The sequence below is a fragment of the Hyaena hyaena genome, unplaced genomic scaffold, assembly GCF_003009895.1.
Source record: "Hyaena hyaena isolate Hyena2069 unplaced genomic scaffold, ASM300989v1 scaffold_753, whole genome shotgun sequence".
Classification (NCBI taxonomy): Eukaryota; Metazoa; Chordata; class Mammalia; order Carnivora; family Hyaenidae; genus Hyaena; species Hyaena hyaena.
In genome coordinates, this window is record NW_024081387.1 from 337,816 (window position 1) to 361,541 (window position 23,726).

Consider the following 23,726-nt stretch of genomic DNA (forward strand, 5'->3'; position numbering starts at 1 on the left):
TCAACAGGATATCATAAATATCTAGATCCATCAGGAGTATTTCAGTTCCAAATGACAGAAATCCAACACAAACCAGATAACTATGACTTCCCCGAACACGAAAGACTTTTTCTGCTCACACTGTAAAAATTATTCGGCTCTCAACCTCTAAAAAGTCCAGGAGTAGAGCTAATGAACTTCAAAAACAGCTAGTTTTAGAGATTTGAATGCAGTTGTCAAAATGCCAACTCTCTCTATTACATCTTTTCTCTATCTCTGTCTCTTAATTTTGTTTTTATTTGCTTTGTGTGGTTTTTCTGTTTGTCTTATTCCATTCCTTTAAAAATAACTTCCTTCCTATAGTTGGGGAGGAGGTATCTTTCCTTATAGTGCTTGGAAAACATCCCAGAGCAGAATTCAGCTTGGAGGATCTTGTCTGTCAGTGTACCTGTTGTTACAATGAAGAGGATGGAAAATTCTGATTGGCAATCAACCTCAGGGTAGGAAAGAGAGTCAGTTTCATCTGGACAACAAAGGAAATGATGTTTGGGTAAACAACAGGAATGGTCCATTGTACATCTTTACATCAATACATAAAATTTTATCTTATTTAATTTGAGCTTTGTTAAAAACAAAGGCTGTTCTAGGTAAGAGTAATGTGTTATTTTCATCTTGTTTTGGTGCAAAGGATACACATGAGAATAAGGATACACGATACTTAGGTTCCCTATAGTTTCTCTAGCTTTACAGAGTGGAGTGTCTGTGGTTTCATGGTCTTAGCAGCTGTGTGGACTAGATCTGCTGGGTCAGGGAATCCAGAACCAAGGGTCAGAAGTACTGAAATTTTAGATTCGCTTGTTTTATTTATTGTTGTGCCATCAGCCCACATGAGGATTAGTGGTTGAGGTTGGCTATATCCTATTACACTGTTAAACAGCCAGACACTGTAAAAAGCTGAACATTATTCACTTTTATGGTTAGATCGTTACTTATTTACATTCTACTGAAGGATATTTCAGCTTCTTTTGGTAAACTATCCTTGGCTATGATTCATAATGATGTAATGAATATCCTTGTTCTTACATTTCTGTTAATATCTCTAATTATTTAATTAACACAAATTCCTAGAAGTAAAATCACTCAAAAACTTTCATCTAAAGACAAACTTGATTTTTCTTCTTCAGAAACCTTATCCTAACTCTTGAAAGCCACACTAATAATTCTATTGTATTCCACCTAGAGTTATAATATTCTTTTTCAGATTCACTCATTTAACAAGTTTATCATGAGTTCCTGTTATGAGTAAGGCTCTGGGCAAGGTGTAATAAAATTACAAAGACAAATAATCCATGATCCCTATCCTTTAAGAGAGAGTAATTTAGTCAGAGAGACAAATGGGAGGAACAAGTAATTACAATTCGGTGTGATTTATGCTATAAGAGGAGTGAATACAAGTGTCATGAGAGCAAAGATAAAGGGATCCTCCAGAGAAACAGAAAACATCTTCCTTTGGAAGGGATATGTTCTCTTCAACAAATATTGCTGGAACAAAGTAAACATCTGAATGCAAAAAAAGAAAGAAACCCAAACATACATGGATTTACACAGGCGAAACCCTAAATGACCTTGAGTATGGTAGTACCTTTTTAAATATAACACCAAAGACACGATCCATGAAAGAAATCCCTCATAAGCCAGACTTCATTAAAATTCTGCTTTGGGAAATACAATATTAAGAGAAGGAAAAGACAAACCACAGACCGGGAGAAAGTATTCTCAAATGACACATCTGATAAATGACTGTTGCCCAAAATAAGCAAAGAAGTCTTAAAACTCAACAATAAAAACAACAAACAATTGAAAAATGGTATATAATCACTTAATAGGTGCTTCACCAAAGAAGATGCAAATATGGCAAATAATCATATGAAAAGATGCTCCACATTATATGTCATCAGGGAAATGAAATTTAAAACAACAATGAGTTACCACTACACATGTATTAAAATGTGCAAAATCCAAAATACTAAAAATAGCAAATACTGACAAGGATGTGCAGCAACAGGAACTCTCACTCATTGCTGGTGGGAATGCAAGATAGACAGCCACTTTGGAAGGCAGTTTGGGGTTTTCATAGAAAACTAAACACGTGTGATCCAGAAATTGTACTCTTTGGTATTTACACAAAGGAGTTGAAAATCTATGCCACACAAATCCTGCATATGGATGTCAAGAGCAGCTATTGCCAAAACTTGGAAGCAACTAAGATGTCTTTCAGTAGATGAATGGACAGATAAACTATGGTATATCCAGAGAATGGAATATTATATAGCACTAAAAATAAATGGTTGATAAAGCTGTGAAAAGACAGAGAGGATCCTTAAATGCAGTGGAGAGTGAAGGACATCAAGCTGAAAATGCGGTACACTGTATGATCCCAACTACATGACATTATGGAAGAGACAAAACTATGGAAACAATAAAAACACAAAGAGATCAGTGGTTGCTGTGGAGTTTAGGGAAAGGTCTTGGACAGGTAGAAAGATGAATAGGCAGAGCAAAAAGGATATTTAGGGCAGTGAAAATTCTCTGTATGACCTTATAATGATGGATGGATGTCATTAAACATTTGCTTACCCCCACAGATGTATAATACTAAGAGTGAACTGGAAGGTAAACAATGGACTTTGGGTGAACATCATGTGTCAATGTAGGTTCATCCTTTGTAAAAAATGTACATTTTGGTGGGTGATGTTGACAATGGGAGAAGCTATGCATGGGTGGGGCAAGAGAACACAGGAAATCTCTGTACCACCTTCTCCGTTCCGTGGCAAATCTTTAGGTTTAGGCTCCTTAAAAAGGTCTTAAAAATAGTATTTGATTTGATTCATGAAAAATGAATAGAAAGGGGGAAAAAAACTCTACATGCAAAAGCAAGGAGTATGGAAAAGGGAGAGTATATTCAAAATTTATTAGTTGTTGGGGTGCCTGGGTGGCTCAGTCAGTTGAGCACCGACTTAGGCTCAGGTCATGATCTCATAGTTGGTGAGTTCGAATACCTGCATCAGGCTCTGTGCTGACAGCTCAGAGCCTGCTTCAGATTCTGTATCTCCCTCTCTCTCTGCCCTACCCTTGCTCATGCTCATGCTCTGTCTCTCTCTCTCTCAAAAATAAAATAAATACACACACACACACACACACACACAGATTTATTAGGTGTTAGTTGCGATAGGAGCAATTGGTACCTGAAAGGGCTGTCAGAAGCATAAAGGATAATTCGTACGTACTCTAACAATTGAGACCCATTGCTCTATGTCCCTATTCTTACCCTCCCCAATAGATTGCAGTCTTTTTGGGGACAAGAAATATATTTTATTCATTTTGTATCTACTGTACTTCACATCATGTGCAAGCGCACACACACCACAAATGACTTAATTAGTCATTCAAATTATGATTGTCTTCTCAAAATTACAGGTTTTTCTTTCTCATTAAATGTTTGAATTTAGGAATTTTTATAATAATGTGTATTTTTCTTATTGCATAAAAATAAAGGGAATAAAAATCACTTACAATCTTGCCATTATAACTGGTCTCTCTCTCATACACATGATTATAATTTTGCTTTCAAACCTGCTTTTTTTTCCCTTGACATGTTTCCATGTCGTTATAATCAACCTCAAGGTGATTTTAAATAAACGCTGTCTCTGTGGTTTCCACACTTTGATATTAGAAACTGATACATCCACCTCAGCTGCGAGCCCTCCCAGCTATACCACAGTCTTCCTGCAGGAGGAATGCTATACTGTCACCCCTCCTTCCAACATTGTTCCCCTGCCTTCACACAGAGTGATTCCACGAAAACAGAAATCTGTTCAAAACCCTTTAAAGTTAAGAGAAAATCCAAACTCCCTATCATAAGCCCTTCCAATATTGTGCTTGCTTACCTCTCTCTCTCCTCTCATGTCGGCCATCCTGGCGTTCATTCTCTGTGTTCCTGCCACACAGGCCACATATCAGTTTCTGGAACACACCAAGCTCTTTCCCACCCCAAGGCCCTCCTAGAGGGCACTCTGCTGGAATGCCTTCTTCTCCCACTCTTCTCCTCTTCCCTCCTCAGCTGACTCCTCATCTTTCATTCCTGGTCTTTAATCTCTTTTCAGAGATTGCCTCCCTGATCACCTCAGGCAGCTTCCCTTCTGCTACTAAGGACCCACTTACTGATAACTTGTAAATAGATATTGATGTGTTGATTTATGTACTAATTTCTGACTCCTCCACTAGACTACAAGTTTTGCAAGGATAGAGATTTTGCCTGTTTTATTCATGAATGCATCATGAATGCGTATCCACACTTAATACAGAGTCTGGCACATGGTAGGCAGTCCAAATGCAGAGTCCACTAGTGACATTAAAGGAAAATTTAAAGCAGTCATTCTTAAATGTAGTGCCAGCACCAGGAACATCAACAGTATCTGAGAACTTGTTAGAAATGCAAATTCTCGGGCTTCAACTGGAATTATTATTATCAGAAGCTCTGGGGGTAGAGTCTTGGTCATCTGTGGTGTTTTTTGTTCTTTTTTGTTTTGTTTTGTTTTGTTTTAACAGGATCTACATGTGATTCTGCTGTTCCCCGTCTGACAACTACTGCTGTAAGGTATTTCACTAGGATGAGAAAAAAACCTACTTTGTTTAAAAGTTGCTGCAGCCAACATTTCTTAGAATGTGAGGTTTGAACCTTATTAAATATCACTAAATGTAGTCTCTCATTTTATTCAAGAAAATAATGTCCAAGAATACTTTTATATACTTTGATCTAATAGTTATAGTTTTGTTTATAAGTTTGCTTTTAAGATAGTAAAGCATGCATATTTCTTCTGAATATTAAGTCTGATTATGCAGCACAGACTGTTTCCTGAAAAGAGTTTCAAATATAAAGCTACTTTTATACTGATGGCTGAGTATTAATTCAGTTAAATTCAGATATAATTATGGAAATTTACATTTTCTACTTCTCTCAAGATGGTTCAAACAATGAATTGATCTGGATGATTTATCAGACACTTTGCCTTTGAGCTGAAATTTTCCCAGAGTGATTTAGTTATTAAATTTAAGGGAAATCATTAGGTTTTCATGTTTGGAATGTCCTATGTAATCAAGTTGGTTCATTGGTCAACACAGTATCAATGCGTTCACAAAGAAGATGGAAAATTAATCATTGAAAATAAGACTTCAGATCGGATCCAAAGCACCCGTGTTACCTGACCTGCGTAAGTGGATAATATATGGGTTTGAATACCATCTGCTAAGATGTATATATCCACAGAAAGAGTCAAAATTATGAAGCAAGTGTAAATGCTCTTTTAAAAAGTTAAAAAGGAAACTAAAGAGAGGAGAGAAACACATATTGCCTGAACTTCGATAATGTGACAGGCATCGCACTAAGTGGTGTTTTGTAGGCTATCTTGTATTATTCTCTCTCCACTCATTTTTATTTACTCAAAATATCAAAGGTTTTCTGGCTTAGGCAAAGCAAACCAAAAGTCAAGCCTCTCTAGGTAGAATAATCTATGATGGAGCACAGACTGATTGATTCTCTACCAGGTTCTCAATTAAATAGACATTTTTTAAAAATATGTGAGCTTTAAATAGCATCTTAGTAATTTACTTGCACTAAGAGAATATATTTGGGTATACCTTTCCTGCTCACTAATGTTCGTATTTTAAATGTTATAGAAGGGCTCTTTTGAGTACTTAACTTACATTTTCTTAAAGAAAAGAACACTTATTTCCACTTCCATTTTAAGTGATCTCACCTTAAATGAAGATTTAGAAACCTAACTTCTGATCTCCAAAGGGAAGCAGTTAATATTTTAAAACAAAGGAATCAAAATGAAGCCTATAGAATAGAAGAAAATTAATTTTACCCCTTTGAAAAACATGAGAAAATAAAGATAACAGGTTGAAACATTTTGTTCTGTAGCTTAAATCACGGTGACTTTTATTGTTGCCACTTGTTTACTTTAACATTTTTTGCTGCAAGTTATGCTTCTTTCAATTCAGATTTTTTTTCTCAGATTTTCTATTTCGACAGAAATTATTTATTAGAATATTTTATATAAAAATAACTTCCTAAGAATATTTTAAAAATACATACTTTCACAAACAATTGTATTTTATATATTCTTGAATCAAGACCTAATTTGAGAGTAGAATTTGGGAGTAAGTATTTTAGTGAAACCAATAATCGAAAGCATTTAAAAACAGTAACAACTTCAGAGTCACCATTTGTTCTACATGCAAGACAAACACAGATGCTCAAAATGTAACAATTTAGAACATACACTTCAAATTTTTAAGAATGCATTTCCGATATTTTGAAGTAAGAGACTTACTCATCTGCAATTCTGAAACCAGTATCAATTATTCTTAATTGGCTTCTGTACATATTTCAAAGGAAAGAAAAAGTAACACAATTTCTAGAATGATGATGTACTTTTAAACATACCACAGTCAGAATTCTGGGTTCAGCTGCATTTGGAATCCTTCATTGCTGACAAGAGAATTGCAAATGACAATCTTCTTTCAAGCACTCTTCAGCATGACAACAGAAAGTTCTCCCTTCCACTGCCTGCTTTTTTCCCATTAGCTAGAGTGTTACAGATTGAATGCTGCAGTAGGCATTTGACTGGAGGGTTTTTAAACAACACTTTAAATGCCTGAGTCTGAATAATGATTAAAAAAAAAAAAAAGACAACTCCTTTCTTTATAAGAATTCATTTGTTTAAAAATTTATTTAAGAGGATTGGCTATGGATTGGGGGGTAGGGTTAGAGGGATACCTTCATGTGTCATTGGTTAATAGTTTCTATGTATGATTCACCTAAGTGACATTTAGTCATATAATGTCAGTGACATTTTGATAATTTTACTGTGAATTTCTAATAACCTATTGCACATTCCTATGTTATTTGAATGAGTTGGGCAGATTAGCATAATAGGTGGGAGGTATCTTTCAGTCTGAATAATAGTGGTCTGGCAAAGAAAACTAACTTTTTTATTGGTGAAACATTTTTTATTTAATGTTTTTGATAGCTGAGTGGTGTTCACTAGGATTTCCTATTTTTTTTTTCAGCTTTTCAAGGAAATTGCCTCACTTTCTTGTTCATGGAGAAAAGGTACAATAGAAACCTTTGTGGTTTCTGAAAAATCCTCCATCTGGTTAAACTTGACATTGTAGCATATTGCCTCAAGGCTACATATAATGAAGTGATTGTAATCTGAAGCAACAAAAGTAACTGTTATATAAAAATAAATTAAAACATACAATTGAGCATTTTTGTCCTCCTGTGGTTAACATTCACATGATGAGACCCAACAGAGGATTACATTTGTATCTGTCAAGAAAGCCTCTGCAAGACAGCTTGGAATTGGGATTGACAGAATACTGAACTAAGAAACAGCCACATAATGGATATGGCCTTGAATTAATCAACATGCTTAAAAAATTGATTTTCCAGTGAGCCCACAAAATAGGAAATTTTAACTTCACACAAAAATTTGAAACCTTTATGAGACAAAGGGTAGATTTTTGTAATCCTTGTATTTAAATTGCCTGTGTCATCAAGGGATTAATCAAATCATCCAGGTTTCCATGACTGAGACCCTTATCTGAACTCTCAATTTGTATCTTGCAAAGACGTCGATAGCAGCTACTCAATTAAAAAAATTCCACAAGCATCAAAGATTATTTCATACATACAACAGAACTTTATATTTGCTGACAGTTTCTTTAAAAATAGTGACAGCTGCTCAGATAATTCATATTTTGATTGGCTCATTTGGTGAGATTAAAAAGTCTACATCCCCTAAGGTGTCTGAGTGGCTCAGTCATTTACGCATCTGACTTGATTTGGGCTCAAGTCATGATCTCACAGTTTGGTTCATTGAGTTTGAGCCCTGCATCAGACTCTGCACTGACAGTGCGGAGCCTGCTTGGGATTCTTTCTCCCTTCTCCATCTGCCTTTCCCTCACTTGTGCTTTCTCTCTCAAAAATAAACAAACTTAAAAGAATTTTTTAAAAAACCACAAAAGTCTCCATGCCAGTGTGAATGGAGGAAAAGGACATGGGAAGGCAAAGGGCTAGAAGCAGCACAGAAGGTACGAATACTTTGTAGTTTATCTGGATCTGAGCACGGCAGTCTTAGTTTCATTGTATTTTTCCTTAAGCATAAAACATTGAAGAAAGTATAAAATTCATGGACTCTAATACATATGGTCATTCATTCCCCCGTAGTGTCAATCTGTTCTCTACCCGATATACTTGTCTCACAGCTTCCTACAGTCCCTTGCGTGCACCTCCAGTCTGTACAACATCGCCTAGTGCTTATCAGGGTGGTGGACTCTATACAACTCCTGCCTACTACTTCCCTGTATATGAACAGGGAATTCACTTAGCCATTCTGAGCCTCCATTTCTACACCTATGAGATGGGAGTAAAAAAACAGACTATCTTTTTAAAATTGTCGTGAGACTAAAAGAATGTATCAACAAAATCATTGAAAAATTTTCAATAAATATTAGCTGAAGTTATTTAATATTGGCATTATTATTAATGTTTCACCCCCCAATCCTGTGGTCCTCTACACACATAACCTGGGGGCCTGGAGGTGGGAGATTAAAGTCAACTTGACTTTCAATGTGTTCAAATAACATTAGTTTCTATCTAACTTCTCTGACTGCCTTTATGTCTATGCAGAGAAAGGGTCTGATGTGGACCTATCATTGAATGTATAAATATCAAGTGGAACGATCATCTGAACCATTTCACTGGTAGGCTGACAACACTAATTTCTTGAGTTTACTCTCACATCCCACAAACATGGACAAATTCTGCAGACAGCTTGCTGCAGCTCTCATTTTAGAGCTAAGTTCCCCAGGGAGGCTTAGAAGATAGATCTCCCAAGATGAACTCTTAAGCTCTCATGGAGAAAACGAGTGAGTTGATGATTCAGGAAACCTCCTACATGTCTTATTACCTAAACATTAGTGTCAGGAAAGAGAAAAGAACTGTGCATTTCGTTTGTTTACTAGTACTGGCTATGAAATATGACTTCTTAAATAGGCATAGTTTTTCCTATAGTCTTTGAAAGAACTAAAGACATCAACTTCATCAAATTCATCCCTCACCTAAATTTACTCTCAGAATTAAAATGGATTCATGTCCTGATTTCCTAGCCTTCCATTCCAAACATAGCTGTTGCAATTTTTTTTTCCTGATTGACATGGGGAATTCCCATTCTATAGAGTAGGCACATTTGAAAATATTTCATCCACTGATTATTATATAATCCCAAGGAATACACACCTACTCCCCTGTGACTTATTTTTGCTGACATTTAGTAATATTAACTTTGAAACAAACTCCCTGCTTTTTTACTTATTTGTTGATACAAAATTTAATTACAAACAGGTCAGTTCATCCCTGGGATGTTGTGAGTTAGCCACACAGTTCAGAAAAGCAAAGCTGCCTATTTCAGAGCAATATTTCAAGGTTTTTGAAGGTGTGGTTAATGTGTAAGTATATTTCTTACAGTTAACTATTCAACTGGATTCAGAAAGGCACAGAGTTGGGACAGCTGGGTGGCTCAGTCGGTTGGGCGTCTGACTTCATTCAGCTCAGGTCATGATCTCATGGTCATGATCTCACAGTTTGTGAGTTCAAGCCCCATGTTAGGCTCTGTACTGACAGCTCAGAGACTGGAGCCTGCTTCGGATTCTCTGTTCCCTCTCTCTCTGCCCCTTCCCCACTCACACTCTGTCTCTCAGTGTCTCAGAAGTAAAATAAACATTAAAAATTTTTTTTTAAAGGCACAGAGTTCTGGAATCAAAGAGACATGCTACAATCCAGCTGGGTTATTGTCTAGCTCAGACACTGGACAAGAAAACTTACCATCTTTAACCCTTATTTTCTTCATTAGTGAAATGAGACTACTACTGGTTCCTATCACTGAGTATGGAAATTAAATGAGATAATACATATAAAGTGCTTACCACAGCTTTCAATGTATAAGTGATTGATACATATTAGGGGGACAAATTGAAATGCTACTTATAATAGTTACCAGCCTTCAAAGATGAAGTCCTGAACTGCTCTTGTCTTGCCAGTATAGCAAGTGGAAGAATAGTTTCAGGAAACAAAACCATCTTATTTTTCAAATCAGTCATTTATTAGCTATGTAATACTTCAAAATGGGGATGATAATGTGTGATAATACTTATGGTTTAAATTTAAGAACACAGGAAATAAGTTTATGTCATTTCACTTCTATGACCCAGTGATAAACACTATCAAAATTTGTTGAGTACCTTCTCAGTAGTAGTTATTTTTATATAATTGATATCAAACTGTACATATTGCTTTTTATAACAACCTGTTTAAATAATCATACATTGTGATAATTTCTCATCATCCTTACCTATTTTTGGAAGTTTATTTTTTAATTGACTTATTTGAGGGCATTATTACTTTTTATTAAATTTATTTATTTAAATTCAAGTTAGTTAACATACAGTGTAGTATCTGTTCCAGGAGTAGCAGCCAGTGATTCATCACATATAATACCTGGTGCTCATCCCAACAAGTGTCCTCTTTAAGGCCCATCATCCATTTAGTCCATTCCCCGCACCCCCCCCAGCTCTCTTCCAGCAACCCTGTTTGTTCTCTGTATTTAAGAGTCTCTTATGGTTTGCCTCCCTCTCTGTTTTTATCTTATTTTTCCTTCTCTTCCCCTATGTTCATCTGTTGTGTTTCTTACATTCCACATATAAGTGAAGTTATGACATTTGTCTTTCTCTGACCGGCTTATGTCACTTAGCATAGTACACTCTAGTCCCATTCATGCTGTTGCAAATGAAAACATTATTATTTTTAATTTTACTTTCAAACCTTTAAGTGTTTATAGTCCCCATCCCTTCACAAATTACAGTGTGAGAAACATCCTTAAACATAATTATATGGGCTAACATCTAATTACATTCTCCGAATAAATTCTTAGAAGTGGGTCAAAAGGCAAGATTATTTTAAGGCTTTTAATCCTTATTGTTAAGTTGTTTTCCAGAAAATGAGAATCAATATACATGTCTACCAAGTAGCAATAATAAGTAACAGTTTATACTGTCAATATTGGTTTTTGAAAAATTATTTTTTAATTTGATTGAAAAAAAAACATTGCTTATGGGGTACCTGAGTGGCTTCAGTCAGTTAAGCATCTGACTTTGGCTCAGGTCATGATCTCATAGTTGGTGAGTTCAAGCCCCGCATTGGCCTAACAGCTCAGAGACTGGAGCCTGCTTAGTATTCTGTGTCTCCCTCTCTCCTTGCTCCTCCCCCACTTGTACTCTGTGTCTCAAAAATCAGTAAATATTAAAAAAGAACATTGCTTACTATTGAGAGCCATTTCTCTCATAAGTTGAGAAAGAACTCCCTATGAGGTTAAGGTAAGCTATAAGGACTCTTACTGGTCAGATGGCGACCAATATCCACCCGCAACCAATTGTTTCTGCTTGGAGCACCGACCCCCAAGGTATCTTGTGATGGTATTCAGAGTGACTTATTCTGGCCTTGAATATGCTGATTGCACCTTGTGAAGGAACCTATTGTAGGAATTTCTTCTTTTGTGATTATGGGAGCAAACATTTGTGTTTCCTGAAAGAACTGTTTTTCTTAATACTTCCCCTTAAACAAATAAGCTATTGACCCCTGCTCACAAAGAACTAACTTTCACCCTTTTGATGCTAAAAACATTGTCTTGTATGCTAAAGATGCCTTCCTTTCCCATATGATAAGCATCTAAATCCCCTACCTCAATCACTATTGATAAAGGTTATGCAGGAGTCTTCTACAAATCTATGTTCTGGGAAATTCTTACATATCAAAGAAATTTGTCATCGGAAATCATTGTCTAAGGCAAATGCCACTTCTGTGCCGTCCCCCAAACACTTAATTATAAAATAAAGTTGAGCCCCAGTCAGAGCAGAGATGCCTGCCTGGTGACCAGAAAGATTCTCGTGACTCTCTCATCCCTCCCTCGCCAACACCGTCCATCCTTCAGGGACCCTTGGACGTGCTGGAGCCGGCTTCCGGCAGCTTATATTTGTATTTCTGCAATTGCTAGTACTGCTGATAGTTTTACATGTTAAATTATACTGCTTTTCAATTTTGTTCACTCATATTTATTGAGTATATATCTTTATAAATTAAGAATATTAACTATTTTTTGGTATGTATGTTCTATTATATCAGTTCATTATCATATCTTAAGTGTCTCCATTCTCTAATTTTATTGTAATATTGATATGGATTAGTATGTAAACAGTCAAATCTATCAAGTTTTCCTTGATCAGTTTTTTAAAAATGTTTCTTTATTTTGAGAGCAGAGGGTGGGGGGTGCAGAAGACAGAGGGAGAGAAAGAATCCTAAGGAGTCTTCCTGCTTCAGCACAGGGTACAACACAGGGCTTAATCTCAAGAACCCTGAGGTCATGACCTGAGCCAAAATCAAGTCAGCCGTTTAACTGACTAAGCCACCTAGGCACCCCCATGATCAATTTTATTGTTGGTTTAAAAAGACCATTTAGAAAGGTCGTTTTACTATTCTGTGATTAGCAAAAAAAAAAAAAAAATGCTTATTTTATATTTATATATCCACTGTAAGCTTATTAACTATTTAGCTCTTCAATAATTCATTTGGGTATAAGATACACTAGGCATCTAAAATTAGTGTAGCCTCTTATTGAACTATTATTGTGAGAACATTTGCACATTTTTGAAAGATCAGTATTTCATTACTTATTTGAAGTGCCTTTATCATAACACCACACACACACACACACACACGTGCACACACTACATTTAGGTTTAAGTAATCTACAGATAATATAGACCAATTCTAGAAAAATCTTATGCTAAATCTTCTGTAATATCTAGACTAGTAATAGGCTAGAGAAGGACAAGTCCTCACTACTTACTAGGGAAGGTTTCTGAGGGTCAAGATAAATACTTAAATGGCACAAGGTAAGGAGATGTCTCCTATGGTTGCAGGCAGCATAATACTTTTTTCTATTTAGACTAAGACTCTGCAAACAAGACTAAACATCTTTTGGGCTATTGGAAAAGAAGCCTTCTTATACTAGGCAAGAAAATAAACTAAGACAGTGGCCAAAAAGATGAACAAATCAAGATAACTTGCTGTATGTTCTATAATATATATGAAAATTAAATATTTATGGTACCATTTCCCACAATAGTATTATTAAATAAAAAAACTATTACTTAAGGGCCTAAGATTATATAAATATTAACATTTTCCTTAGAAACTGACTATCCCAATACATGCAAATAATTAGCATTTAATTTCATGTGTAATTCTGTCAATTAAAGCAGCTCCATAGGACCCAGTTTAGTCATTTATGTTGTAGTTTAAGTCATCATTATCACATAATTGCTAGGAAAAAAGTATGCAAGTTCAGAATGCTAATAATCCCTGTGCATTATTTGGAGGCAAAGAGTCACTGAGGCATATGAAACAGCTGCCAATGGATGCCCACATGAAAGGTACAGGAAACTGCGAAGGCCATCTTCCTCTACATTCTCCGACATATGATGTATCTCCAGCCTCCATAGGACATTATTCCTGTTACCAGTTGAGTTGAAGATGAACACCATCTGCCAATGCCAGTTGACACAGTCAAACTGAATGGCTTTGTGATCTAAATTTAATGAACAGCTAAAATATTCATATCAAAATTTTCCTGATCCATAACCTTTTTCTTGTCTGTTTTGATATTCACCATCCTTTAAGAGGAGAAGTCACTCAAATTTGGAATATAGATTCATATTCCCAGACTGATGATTGGCCACATCTGCAGTTGTTCTTGGCATCCTGAGGGATAGTAGCAGCAGCAAATTCTTCATTAATGTCCACTACAGAAGCCATGGGTTCTGCGTCACAGATTTGTTCCTTCTAACCTAAATTAACTGTAGATGTTCCCTGTAAATTATCTACATCTAGAGGCCTCAACTGGTGTGTAGGACATGGTGCTTTGACAGACAGAAGGGTTTTGCTTCTGGGGGTCATCCAGTTGACAGTAGGACCTTATATTTAATTGTTATTCATAATGATCTCTATATTAACACGACAGAAAAAGACAATATTCACCCAAAGTATTTTAGAAAAAAATTTCTCTCTACTCTAGAACTCTGCTTGCAACCAGAACAGGTGACTCAGTTTCTATGGATTTATGGAATTTTTCCTTTTTTTCATTACAAATTTACTTCCTGAAATTTTTTATCCATATAGCTGTGACAGAGACTTTTTGTCAAAATGTAAAGAAAGAAAGAGAGAGAGAGAGAGAGAGAGAGAGAGAGAAAGAAAGAAAGAAAGAAGGAAATTAATTTGTCTTTAAAAAATAATTCTTGGGGCACCTGGGTAGCTCAGTCAGTTAAGCGGCCAACTTCGGCTCAGGTCATGATCTCGTGGTTCATGAGTTTGAGCCCCACGTTGGGCTCTGTGCTGACAGCTCAGAGCCTGGAGCCTGCTTCAGATTTTGTGTCTCCCTCTCTCTCTTCCCTCCTCTGCTCATGCTCTGTCTCTCAAAAATAAACAAATGTTAAAAAATTTAAATAAATAAAAAATAATTCTTCACCAATTTTAGTAGGTACTTGTGACTCCTACTGCTAACTATCCACACATAGTTCAATTGAAGGTAATCTTGAAATTCTACTTTGATTTAATGTTATCACAAATAAAACACTTTTGTAAATAGTTGTTTTTTTTTTAAGATAGACAATGTCAGAATGTTTTAGATAGGATGGCTAGATACCACATTATTTAGGTTATGACATTTAAAATATACTTGGGCTCTGTCGAGTGAAATGGATAACATGAGCATGTTGTAGAAAGCTTAAGACAATTTTTCAAATCTTCCCAGTAATCAAGGAAGAACCCACTTTATGTTAACAATCACTGGTATCAGCCAACACGCTATTCTTTAACATTCATGGCTGCATCAATTATCTACTGCTGAGAAACAAATTATCACCAAACAATTTTTATTTGGATCATGATTCCATGCTGCGCCCAACTGGGTAGTTCATCTGGGTTCAACTGGACTTTCTAAGTGTCTGAGTTTCCTGGTCTTTGCCACTGAATTCTCTCATGTCACTGCTTCAGTCGGGGCACCTGGGCTCACTAGACTCTGATCCATATGCCTCATCCTCAGGCAGGCTAATTCTGGCTTGTTTACTATGGTGGAGGCACAGTCCCAAGAGAAAGAATAGGAGCACAAGATCCTTGGAGTCCAAGAGTCAGTGCTGTCACATTGTGACTTCTGCAGCAGCCTACTATACTAGCCAAAGCAAGGGCCAAGGCCATTCTAATGATCCTACCTCTTGATGGGAGTTGCTTAAAATAGAGATATAAGAAAGACTGTGGCCTATTTCCCATCTACTATAGTACATCTAGTTATTTAAAATGGCTCTTATCAAAAAGCTTTAGGTGAGCTAAGTCTAGATTTATCCCATAGTTAGCATGACCTCCCATTTCCAGAGTCTTTTAGCTTTCTCCATTTATATGCATGTATCTTGTGCTACGCCCCAATACCTGCACAGCAACACCTATCCATATGTGCCATCTTCCTCTGTCCTACAAGTTTTGCGCATAGTATCTTCCAAATACATAAAATAAACATTTACTACTATTTACTATTACTTTATCAATATAACTTCATCATAGTAGACGTTAGTATTGTAGATGCTTTTATTTTCTCAAATATTAAAGAATTTTAGTGTAAATGATATCACAAAAGTTCATGATTAGAAGTAAAATACCTTAAGGTTACAACTCATTGTTCTGAAAATTAATTCTAGAACAAACCATGGTGCCCTACAAATATACTTAGCTTATTAAAATATTATAAGTAACGGATATATGATCAAAATTTAAACTCAGCATGCTGACTCAAGATCATTCAGGCAACATTTGCACAATGGTTGACAAATCAAATAATCCATACATTTTCAGATTTGCTTGTTTGTTTTTACAGCTGATGAGCTCAGCAAACTTCCTCATAAATTCAATGTAAGATACTACCTTGGAGCATTTGGAGTTATTTCCTATGAACCTAGTTTACAGCTAATGGCAAATTTTGTTGGAAAGTTCCTTTTGTTTTTCTGTAATCCACTACTTACCATTACTTACAATATAGTTTATATTAGCAGTCACTTTCCCCTGCAAGTTTTTGCTCTATAAACTTGCTTTGCCACCTCTAAAAAGATCCCTTTGTAGCTAAGTAACTTTTGAAAAGGCATAAAATATCAGTTGCATCACATCATATGCGTGGGGCATGTGGCAATCAGTACAATTATCCCAACCAAAAAAAATGTGTGAAGCACAGATCTTCAGCCACAGATTGTATGCATATATTCATACATGTTAATTTAAACAATATGAAAATTACATTTTGTAGCACATAAATGAAGGGCTCATGTCAATTTCATAAGGTCCAACTTAAAGAAATATATATCTAATACATGCACATAAATACTCATATCATTTAGTAGTTGGATGGAGTAAGAGGAAGGCTGACCAATTTATAAATGTAAGGATATCCAGATGCTGACCCAAATAGTAGAAATAAAAGTCACTGCTCTTCAAGGTTTTCTGTAACAAATGTACACAAATAACATAATCCAAGCAGATTATTTTGCCCTTCGTTTGTAGATAGTGAAGTAACCAGTTAAGGGCTTTTAAACATTTTTTTCTTTATATAATGGGACCACTTGTTCAAATGGAATTTGTACTGTACTCTAAGCTATGAAATGGATAAAAGTGGACATATTTTAATAGAAACTAAAAAAAAGTAAGTCCAAACCATCCAGCTGATGCATGACTTTTTCTTACATTTTGAGTAGAAGTTCAATAGCAGAAAAGTTTGTAATTAGATTCAATAAGACATTACACTAGGATTTCTTAGTATGTTTCTTTTTAGGATTTCTTAGTTTGAACAACTGTGATCTGTTACCATCATCACATACCATTCCCTTATTTTAACATCAAAAACAAAATATGCATGCAGGTTTAATTTATTTTATTTTATTTTTATTTATTTATTCTTAACTTTGATATTCTGCAATTCAAGTCTATTCAAAGTGAGAATGAGAAATGGCTACTGTTGGGTTGCCTGGGTGGCTTAGTCTGTAGAGCATGTGACTCTTGACCTCAGGGTTGTGAGTTCAAGCTTCACATTGGGCATGGGGCCTACTTAAAGAAAGAATGAAAGAACAAAAGGTAGGAAGGAAGGAAGAGAGGGAGGGAGGGGAAGATAGAGAGAAAGAAAAAAGGAAAGAAAGAAGAGAAGGAAAGGAAGAAAGAAAGAAGAGAAGGAAAGGAAGAAGGAAAGAAAGAAGGAAAGGAAGAAGGAAAGAAAAAGAAAGGGCGGGATACTGTTGAGCAGAAGTGAAATAGTAGGTATCATTGGTGGTATGTGGTAAATTCTGGAGAAGCAGATGAGCCAGATTTTATTTTATCTTAGTTCATTTCCTAATTATGTAAAGCATACTGTGTTTGCCTGCTGATTGGTGCTATGGGCATCTTAGAACAATATCTGTTTTTTTCCTCAGTATTTCTAATAACTCTTCCTCTGAGGTGACTTGGAAAAATGGTTCACAGATAGAAGAAACATTCTAAGCATCATGTTGATCAGACAGACACAAAGAGGCTGGTGAGGTAAACAGGGTAGACAAACTCCTGATTTGTAAAGATAACCTAAGAATTATTGGCACAAAATACTGACCGCATTTACCAAAACAAAATGAAAGAGGGATGAAGAAATTTGACACAAGAATTTACTCTTACATCTTTTGATCAAAGTTGGTCTCATGTATGATAGTAATATTAAAATTGTGCCATATTCCACTGATGCTTTTGTGGTGACTAATGAAGGGGTTTTCAAAATTAATCCAAGCCAAACCAAATCAAACATCAGAGAAATATATATTCAAGGATGTGTTTATTAGCTTTGCAGTGACAATGAAAGCTAAGTCATCCCCCTGTGTTAACTTGCGCTTTTTTTTTTTTTTTTACAAAGGCATTCCCACTTTAATCAATAGGAAACAATGAAAAAAAAAAAAAAAAAGTGGGCTTGGACTGAGCCAGAATTTGTCTTGGCACATATCAAATAAGGATGCTACTTGGTGTTGAATGACCAAACTCAGATGCTTTGAAGAGTGCACAAAATCATTTTGTTTGGGGGGTGATGGGATTGCTACAGCCAGGGTTTTTTAAAACTGAACTCTAGTCCAGTTCTTCTGTGGAAGAACTATACTTTCAATGAGGTCTTCTCAGCTTCCGTGTTGTTATAAAAACCTGCATAGTTACCTATGCTCTAAATACTTTCATACAGCTGTCTCACACACTCATCAAAGAATTCTGTCAAGCAGACAGCACAATCCAACTTTACAGATGAAAAAAACAAGGCTTAGTGAGTTTAATTAACCTGTTCAAACTGTCACAACTAGGAAACAGTGGAACTCGAATTCAAATCGTGGTCCATTCCATGCTCCCATCAAACCATGCTGCCTTTAAATAAAAATGTAAAAAATGAGGTAGCAAACCTCTAAGGTTAATGTTACAGCTCAGATATTTTTTTAATTTGATAATATATCTGAATATAATATCTACATAGAATTTTCCACCTTGAAGTCCTTAAAGATGTGTATTAAGTTGCATGCCCTCTTACATTCTCCAGCACAATATACATTAATGTTGAATGGAAATGGAAGGTTTTAATTTAAACATAATGCTTTCAAGTGACTCACTGATAGTTGAGTTTGTGTTACCTTAGACAATTTTGCCTTGGATTCAGAATTATCTTTGGGCACAAAGTCTTTAATAAGCCGAGATCGGTCATAAGCAGCATGTTCTGATTCATCCATGTAATCCTTATCTTTTCCTAGGGCTAGAAAAAAGAAAGAGAAAATTACATCCATTTTTATATTTCTTCCTTTTCTTTCTCTTTAAATGTACTAATCTCTCTTTTATTCATGATTTTCCAAGGTTCAGCCAAGTATAACTCTCTTATGACCCATTCAACAAAAATGTAAGCTAAAAAAAAAAGGAATAACATGAAAGTTTCCTTTTTAGTGGATTAATGCTGATGCTACAGTAACCTTCATAAGAATTAAATGCATCTCTATAGTTTCATGTCCTTAAATTTTTCGAAAATAAAATTAGAATCATGCAAGTTCATCACCTCTCTCGAAATTGAAGACAAAGATATTTCTAAGAATTCAATAGATTCCCAAACATTTATTTGCTTAACAAAAACTGAACAAATTTAGATAATTTGTTTTCTTAAAAGTTGGAAAGTTTTCTAAACGTGAATTTGACTGAAGGGTGACAGAAGCTCTGAAAAACTAGAAAACAAAGTCTAGCAAACGTTACAAGAAAATCTTTTCAAAAATATTAAGAGGTTGAAATGAAACTACAACTAAAAAAACAGGAGAGAACATTGGAAAATAATTCCTATTAGGATGACAAAAAGAGTAAGACCTTGTAAACAAGCTATAGTCAAGGTACAAAAGTATAAAACGAGAAGTCTCTATGGTGGCTACAAGGACAACCAAGAACTGTGATGTACCTCAGAAAATCTACATTCTATAGGATACAAGACTCTTCAAGTTCAAAAACAGAACCATATATATTTAGCCTTTTCATATAATTAAAAATGTTTTGGAGTTATTTCATTCCATCTGTTGACACCCACCAAACATAAAAAGTATGTATAAATGTAAAGAGTTCAAGTATTTGACATAGTATTGTAACAGAGTAAAATATTGTTTATTATACATGCACTAACTTCTTTTTTTTTTTTTAACGTTTTATTTATTTCTAGGAGAGAGAGAGAGAGACAGAGTGAGCAGGGGAGGGTCAGAGAGAGAGGGAGTCACAGACTGAAACAGGCTCCAGGCTCTGAGCTGACAGTCAGCACAGAGCCCGACGAAGGGCTAGAACCCACGAACAAAGAGATCATGACCTAAACAAAAGTCAGACACTTAACCAACTAAGCCACCCAGGTGTCCCTGCACTCACTTCTTTTATTAGTAATGCTTAAAATCTGCTACCACATGTTATGTCACGTACAGCCAGAGTAAGGGAACTTAGAAATGGTATGAATTCAGACTGGATGGTAATATTATGTCTTAATATGTTATCAATTGCCAATTCTGTTAAATGCTCTAAGCACTTACAGTTATACCTAGATCTCTTAAAAAGAGCTAACAGACTGATGGTTAACATTTAGTGAGTACACACAAAGAGCCAGAAACTTTGTAGGTATTATTTCCTTTAATCCCTATAACAATTGTACGAAGTGGGTATGTTTTTACCTACATTTAACAGTAAGTTAAGTCAGATGGAGATTAAGTATCTTGTCAAAGTCACTAATTCAGTAAGGAATTTACTAGAACTGAAATGTATCCAGATTTAACTCACAAGCTGATGTTTGCAAATATACTCTACTGTTTTCCCTAGACTTATGTAGATTATATTTTATTCATTTAACGATTATTTATTAAACACCTATGATATGCCAGTATATGATAATAGTTGGAAATATAGCAGAAAACAGAATCCTGCCTTCATGGGACATTCAAGTACAAGAAGAAAAATAATAAATAACAAAAATTAAGAAAATAGTAAGCATGTTTGGAGGTGAGTGCACTGGAAAATATACAGTAGAAAGGAAGGATGTAGGTGTCAAAGGTGGAGAGAGGGATGTTATTTTAAGTTTTTTAAAATGTTTTATTTATTTCTGAGAGAGAGAGAGAGAGAGAGAGAGAGAGACAGCATGAACAGGGGAGGGTCAGAGAGAGAGGGAGACACAGAATCTGAAACAGGCTCCAGGCTCTGAGCTAGCTGTCAGCACAGAGCCCGACGTGGGGCTCGAACCCACGAACCCTGAGATCATGACCTGAACTGAAGTCCGACGCTTAACCAACTGAGCCACCCAGTTGCCCCTATTTTAGATACAGTATTATAGTAACATTTGAGCAAAGACCCAGTGAGGCAGTAGGTGATACAGGTAAACTGGAGGAATAATGGTCCAGGTAGAGAAAAAAAAAATGCAAAATTTGGACTTGTTTTGAATGGGTGTCAGATGAGAGAATGAAACTGAAATTCTGGAGTTCATTTATTGGAGCAGCTACCAAAATCCTCTCATGTCCAGCTTAGTGGTTTCTAAGGCACAAAAGTTTTTTTCTTTTTTTTTTCCTTTCACCTCTTCCTTCCTTTTCTTTCTCCCTGTCTCCCTGTCTCTATCCATACCCTTTACTTTCAATACTGGAGACCAAGAGATCTTTGTGGTTAAGCAGCAATAGGTAAATAGCATATTCTGGGGCGTGCACTGGCCTGTGGGTCACAAAATTGTGAGTCTTGATCTAAAAACTGCCTGGTCCTGCATCATTTCTTTCCCTGACAGTCCATTTTCTCATCAGTAATGAAGGTTTTTCAAGAAGGTCTAGAACAGTACTTTACGCTCTAATTGTGTGATCGCTGGCTAACTTAATGCTTACAAAGGGTAAAATGCAATTTGTGTTAATGTATTTCATTTACCACTGAATACAAATGATACAATTTATAGAAGTTTTCCACTCATTTAAACCATATTCCAGGGGCACCTGGGTGGCTCAGTCAGTTGAGCAGCTGACTTCGGCTCAGGTCATGATCTCCCGGATGTGAGTTCTGGCCCCGCAACAGGCTCTGTGGTGACATGTCAGAGCCTGGAGCCTGCTTTGGATTCTGTGTCTCCCCCTCTCTCTGCCCCTCCTATGCTTATGCTCTGTCTCTCAATAATACATTCAAATCAATCGATCAATCAATCAATCAACAAACAAACCATATTCCATTCACAATTAAATTTTCTACACAGAGATTTTTATATTTTGTTTAATTTTAATGTAATTTAGTTTTCTTTTCTTTCTTTTTAATTCCTATAACACAAATATTCCTGGAATGGGATCATCCTTACATCATTATATTGCTGGAGGAAAGTTTAGTTTTCAAAGACTTGCCAAATGCCACCAATATCATTCAAGCTTTTCAGATCTTCTGCACCTTTCTGCCCCAAGGTCCAAATTAGAATGGATTGTTTCCTCTCCTGAAATCTATCACACTTGGTTTTCCCCTCCTTTTCTTTCCCCCTCCCTTCCACCTCTCCTTCCTTTTCGTGAAGTTTTTTTTTCTTTTTTCCTGAATTTAGACAAAATTAAACCAGGGCCACGTTCAATCTCTTTTTAATTTGTGTTTAACTTACTCCAGTGTCTAGCACAACTTGGTCATTAGTAGATTAGTTAATTTAAAAAGAAAGATAAAGCGGCACCTAGGTGGCTCAGTTGATTGGGCATCCAACTTAGGCTCAGGTCATGATCTTGCAGTTCTTAAGTTTGAGCCACACATCCAGCTATGTTGACAGCTTAGAGACTGGAGCCTGCCTTAGATTCTGTGTCCCTCTCTCTCTGTCCCTCTCCCACTCATGCTCTGTCTCTGTCTCTCTCTCTCTCAAATTAATCGACATAAAAAATAAAAAGAAAGAGAAAAGAGATACACTTGTTATTTTGGAAAATCTGGATCATAAATGATATAATTTTTAAATTTTCCTTTTATTGTTAGGAATGTATGTTTACCTTTCTTATCGTTTTTCTTGAAATTATACAGAAGGATTCTTCTGTATATAACAACAGCTTTCTTGTTTCCTTTTACTATCCACAAGTTTGCATGTTCTTGTCATTATAATATAAATGTCTTGTATTTTACAATGTTCCTAGGTTAGAAACAAGAAATCTTAACTCTTACTGACCTGACATATACTCTCACTGAATATAAAAAATGCTTTAATGTAATTTATATTCTTTTGTTAAATTCTGGGTTTTTTTCTCACACTAACTTTATACACAATATTCTTATAGTCAATACTTTGTTTTCTTTTGTTTTTTACATGGATAGCTAACAATTATTTGTTATATGTATCAAGTGCCCTGCATTCATTATGTCAATATGTATATTGAGTGGGCACCTGGATGGCTTAGTCGGTTAAGTGTCCAACTTCCGCTCAGGTCCTGATCTCATGGTTTCAGGGTTTGAGCCTCACATCGGGCTCTCTGTTGGCAGTTCAGAGCCTGGAGCCTGCTTCAGATTCTTCTCTCCCTCTGTGCCCTTCCCCTGCTTGTTGTCTCTCTCTGTCTCTCTCTCTCTCAAAAAATAAATAAATGTTAACATATATATTTATTAGATCTAGATACAAATTTACATTTATATAAATATATATATTTATATTTATAGATCTATATCTAGATCTATAGAGAGAGCAAGCTAGTTCTACAGTGTATCAGAGACCATTCTACTTTGAAGATACAGTAGGGGTTACATGAACAAAAATCCTTACCCTTATGAAGTTGACAGTCATAAAGTTAAGAACAAAACAAATATAACCCTATATATTAAAAAGTGATATGATTAATTTTAAAAATGGGAGGCGGGTGGAGAGGGCAGGGGCTTATAATTTTAAATAAGGTGGTTAAAGACAGCCTTCCTGAGGTAACTTGGAGCAAAACTGCCAAAAGGGTACAGCTAGTGCAAAGGCCCTGAAGTCAGAGCACACCCTCCTTGTCTGTTCACAGACAGGTAGATTAGT

General features: G+C 35.8%; 1 protein-coding gene across 1 annotated transcript in view; it reads right to left on the reverse strand.

The window, feature by feature from the left end:
• ANO3 (anoctamin 3) overlaps positions 1–23,726 on the reverse strand; it is a 398,246-nt gene that overhangs the window by 148,994 nt on the left and 225,526 nt on the right. Inside the window, exon 5 of the mRNA XM_039218371.1 lies at positions 18,877–18,995. Coding sequence (XP_039074302.1) covers positions 18,877–18,995 — 119 coding nt within the window. The remainder of the gene's footprint in view (positions 1–18,876; positions 18,996–23,726) is intronic.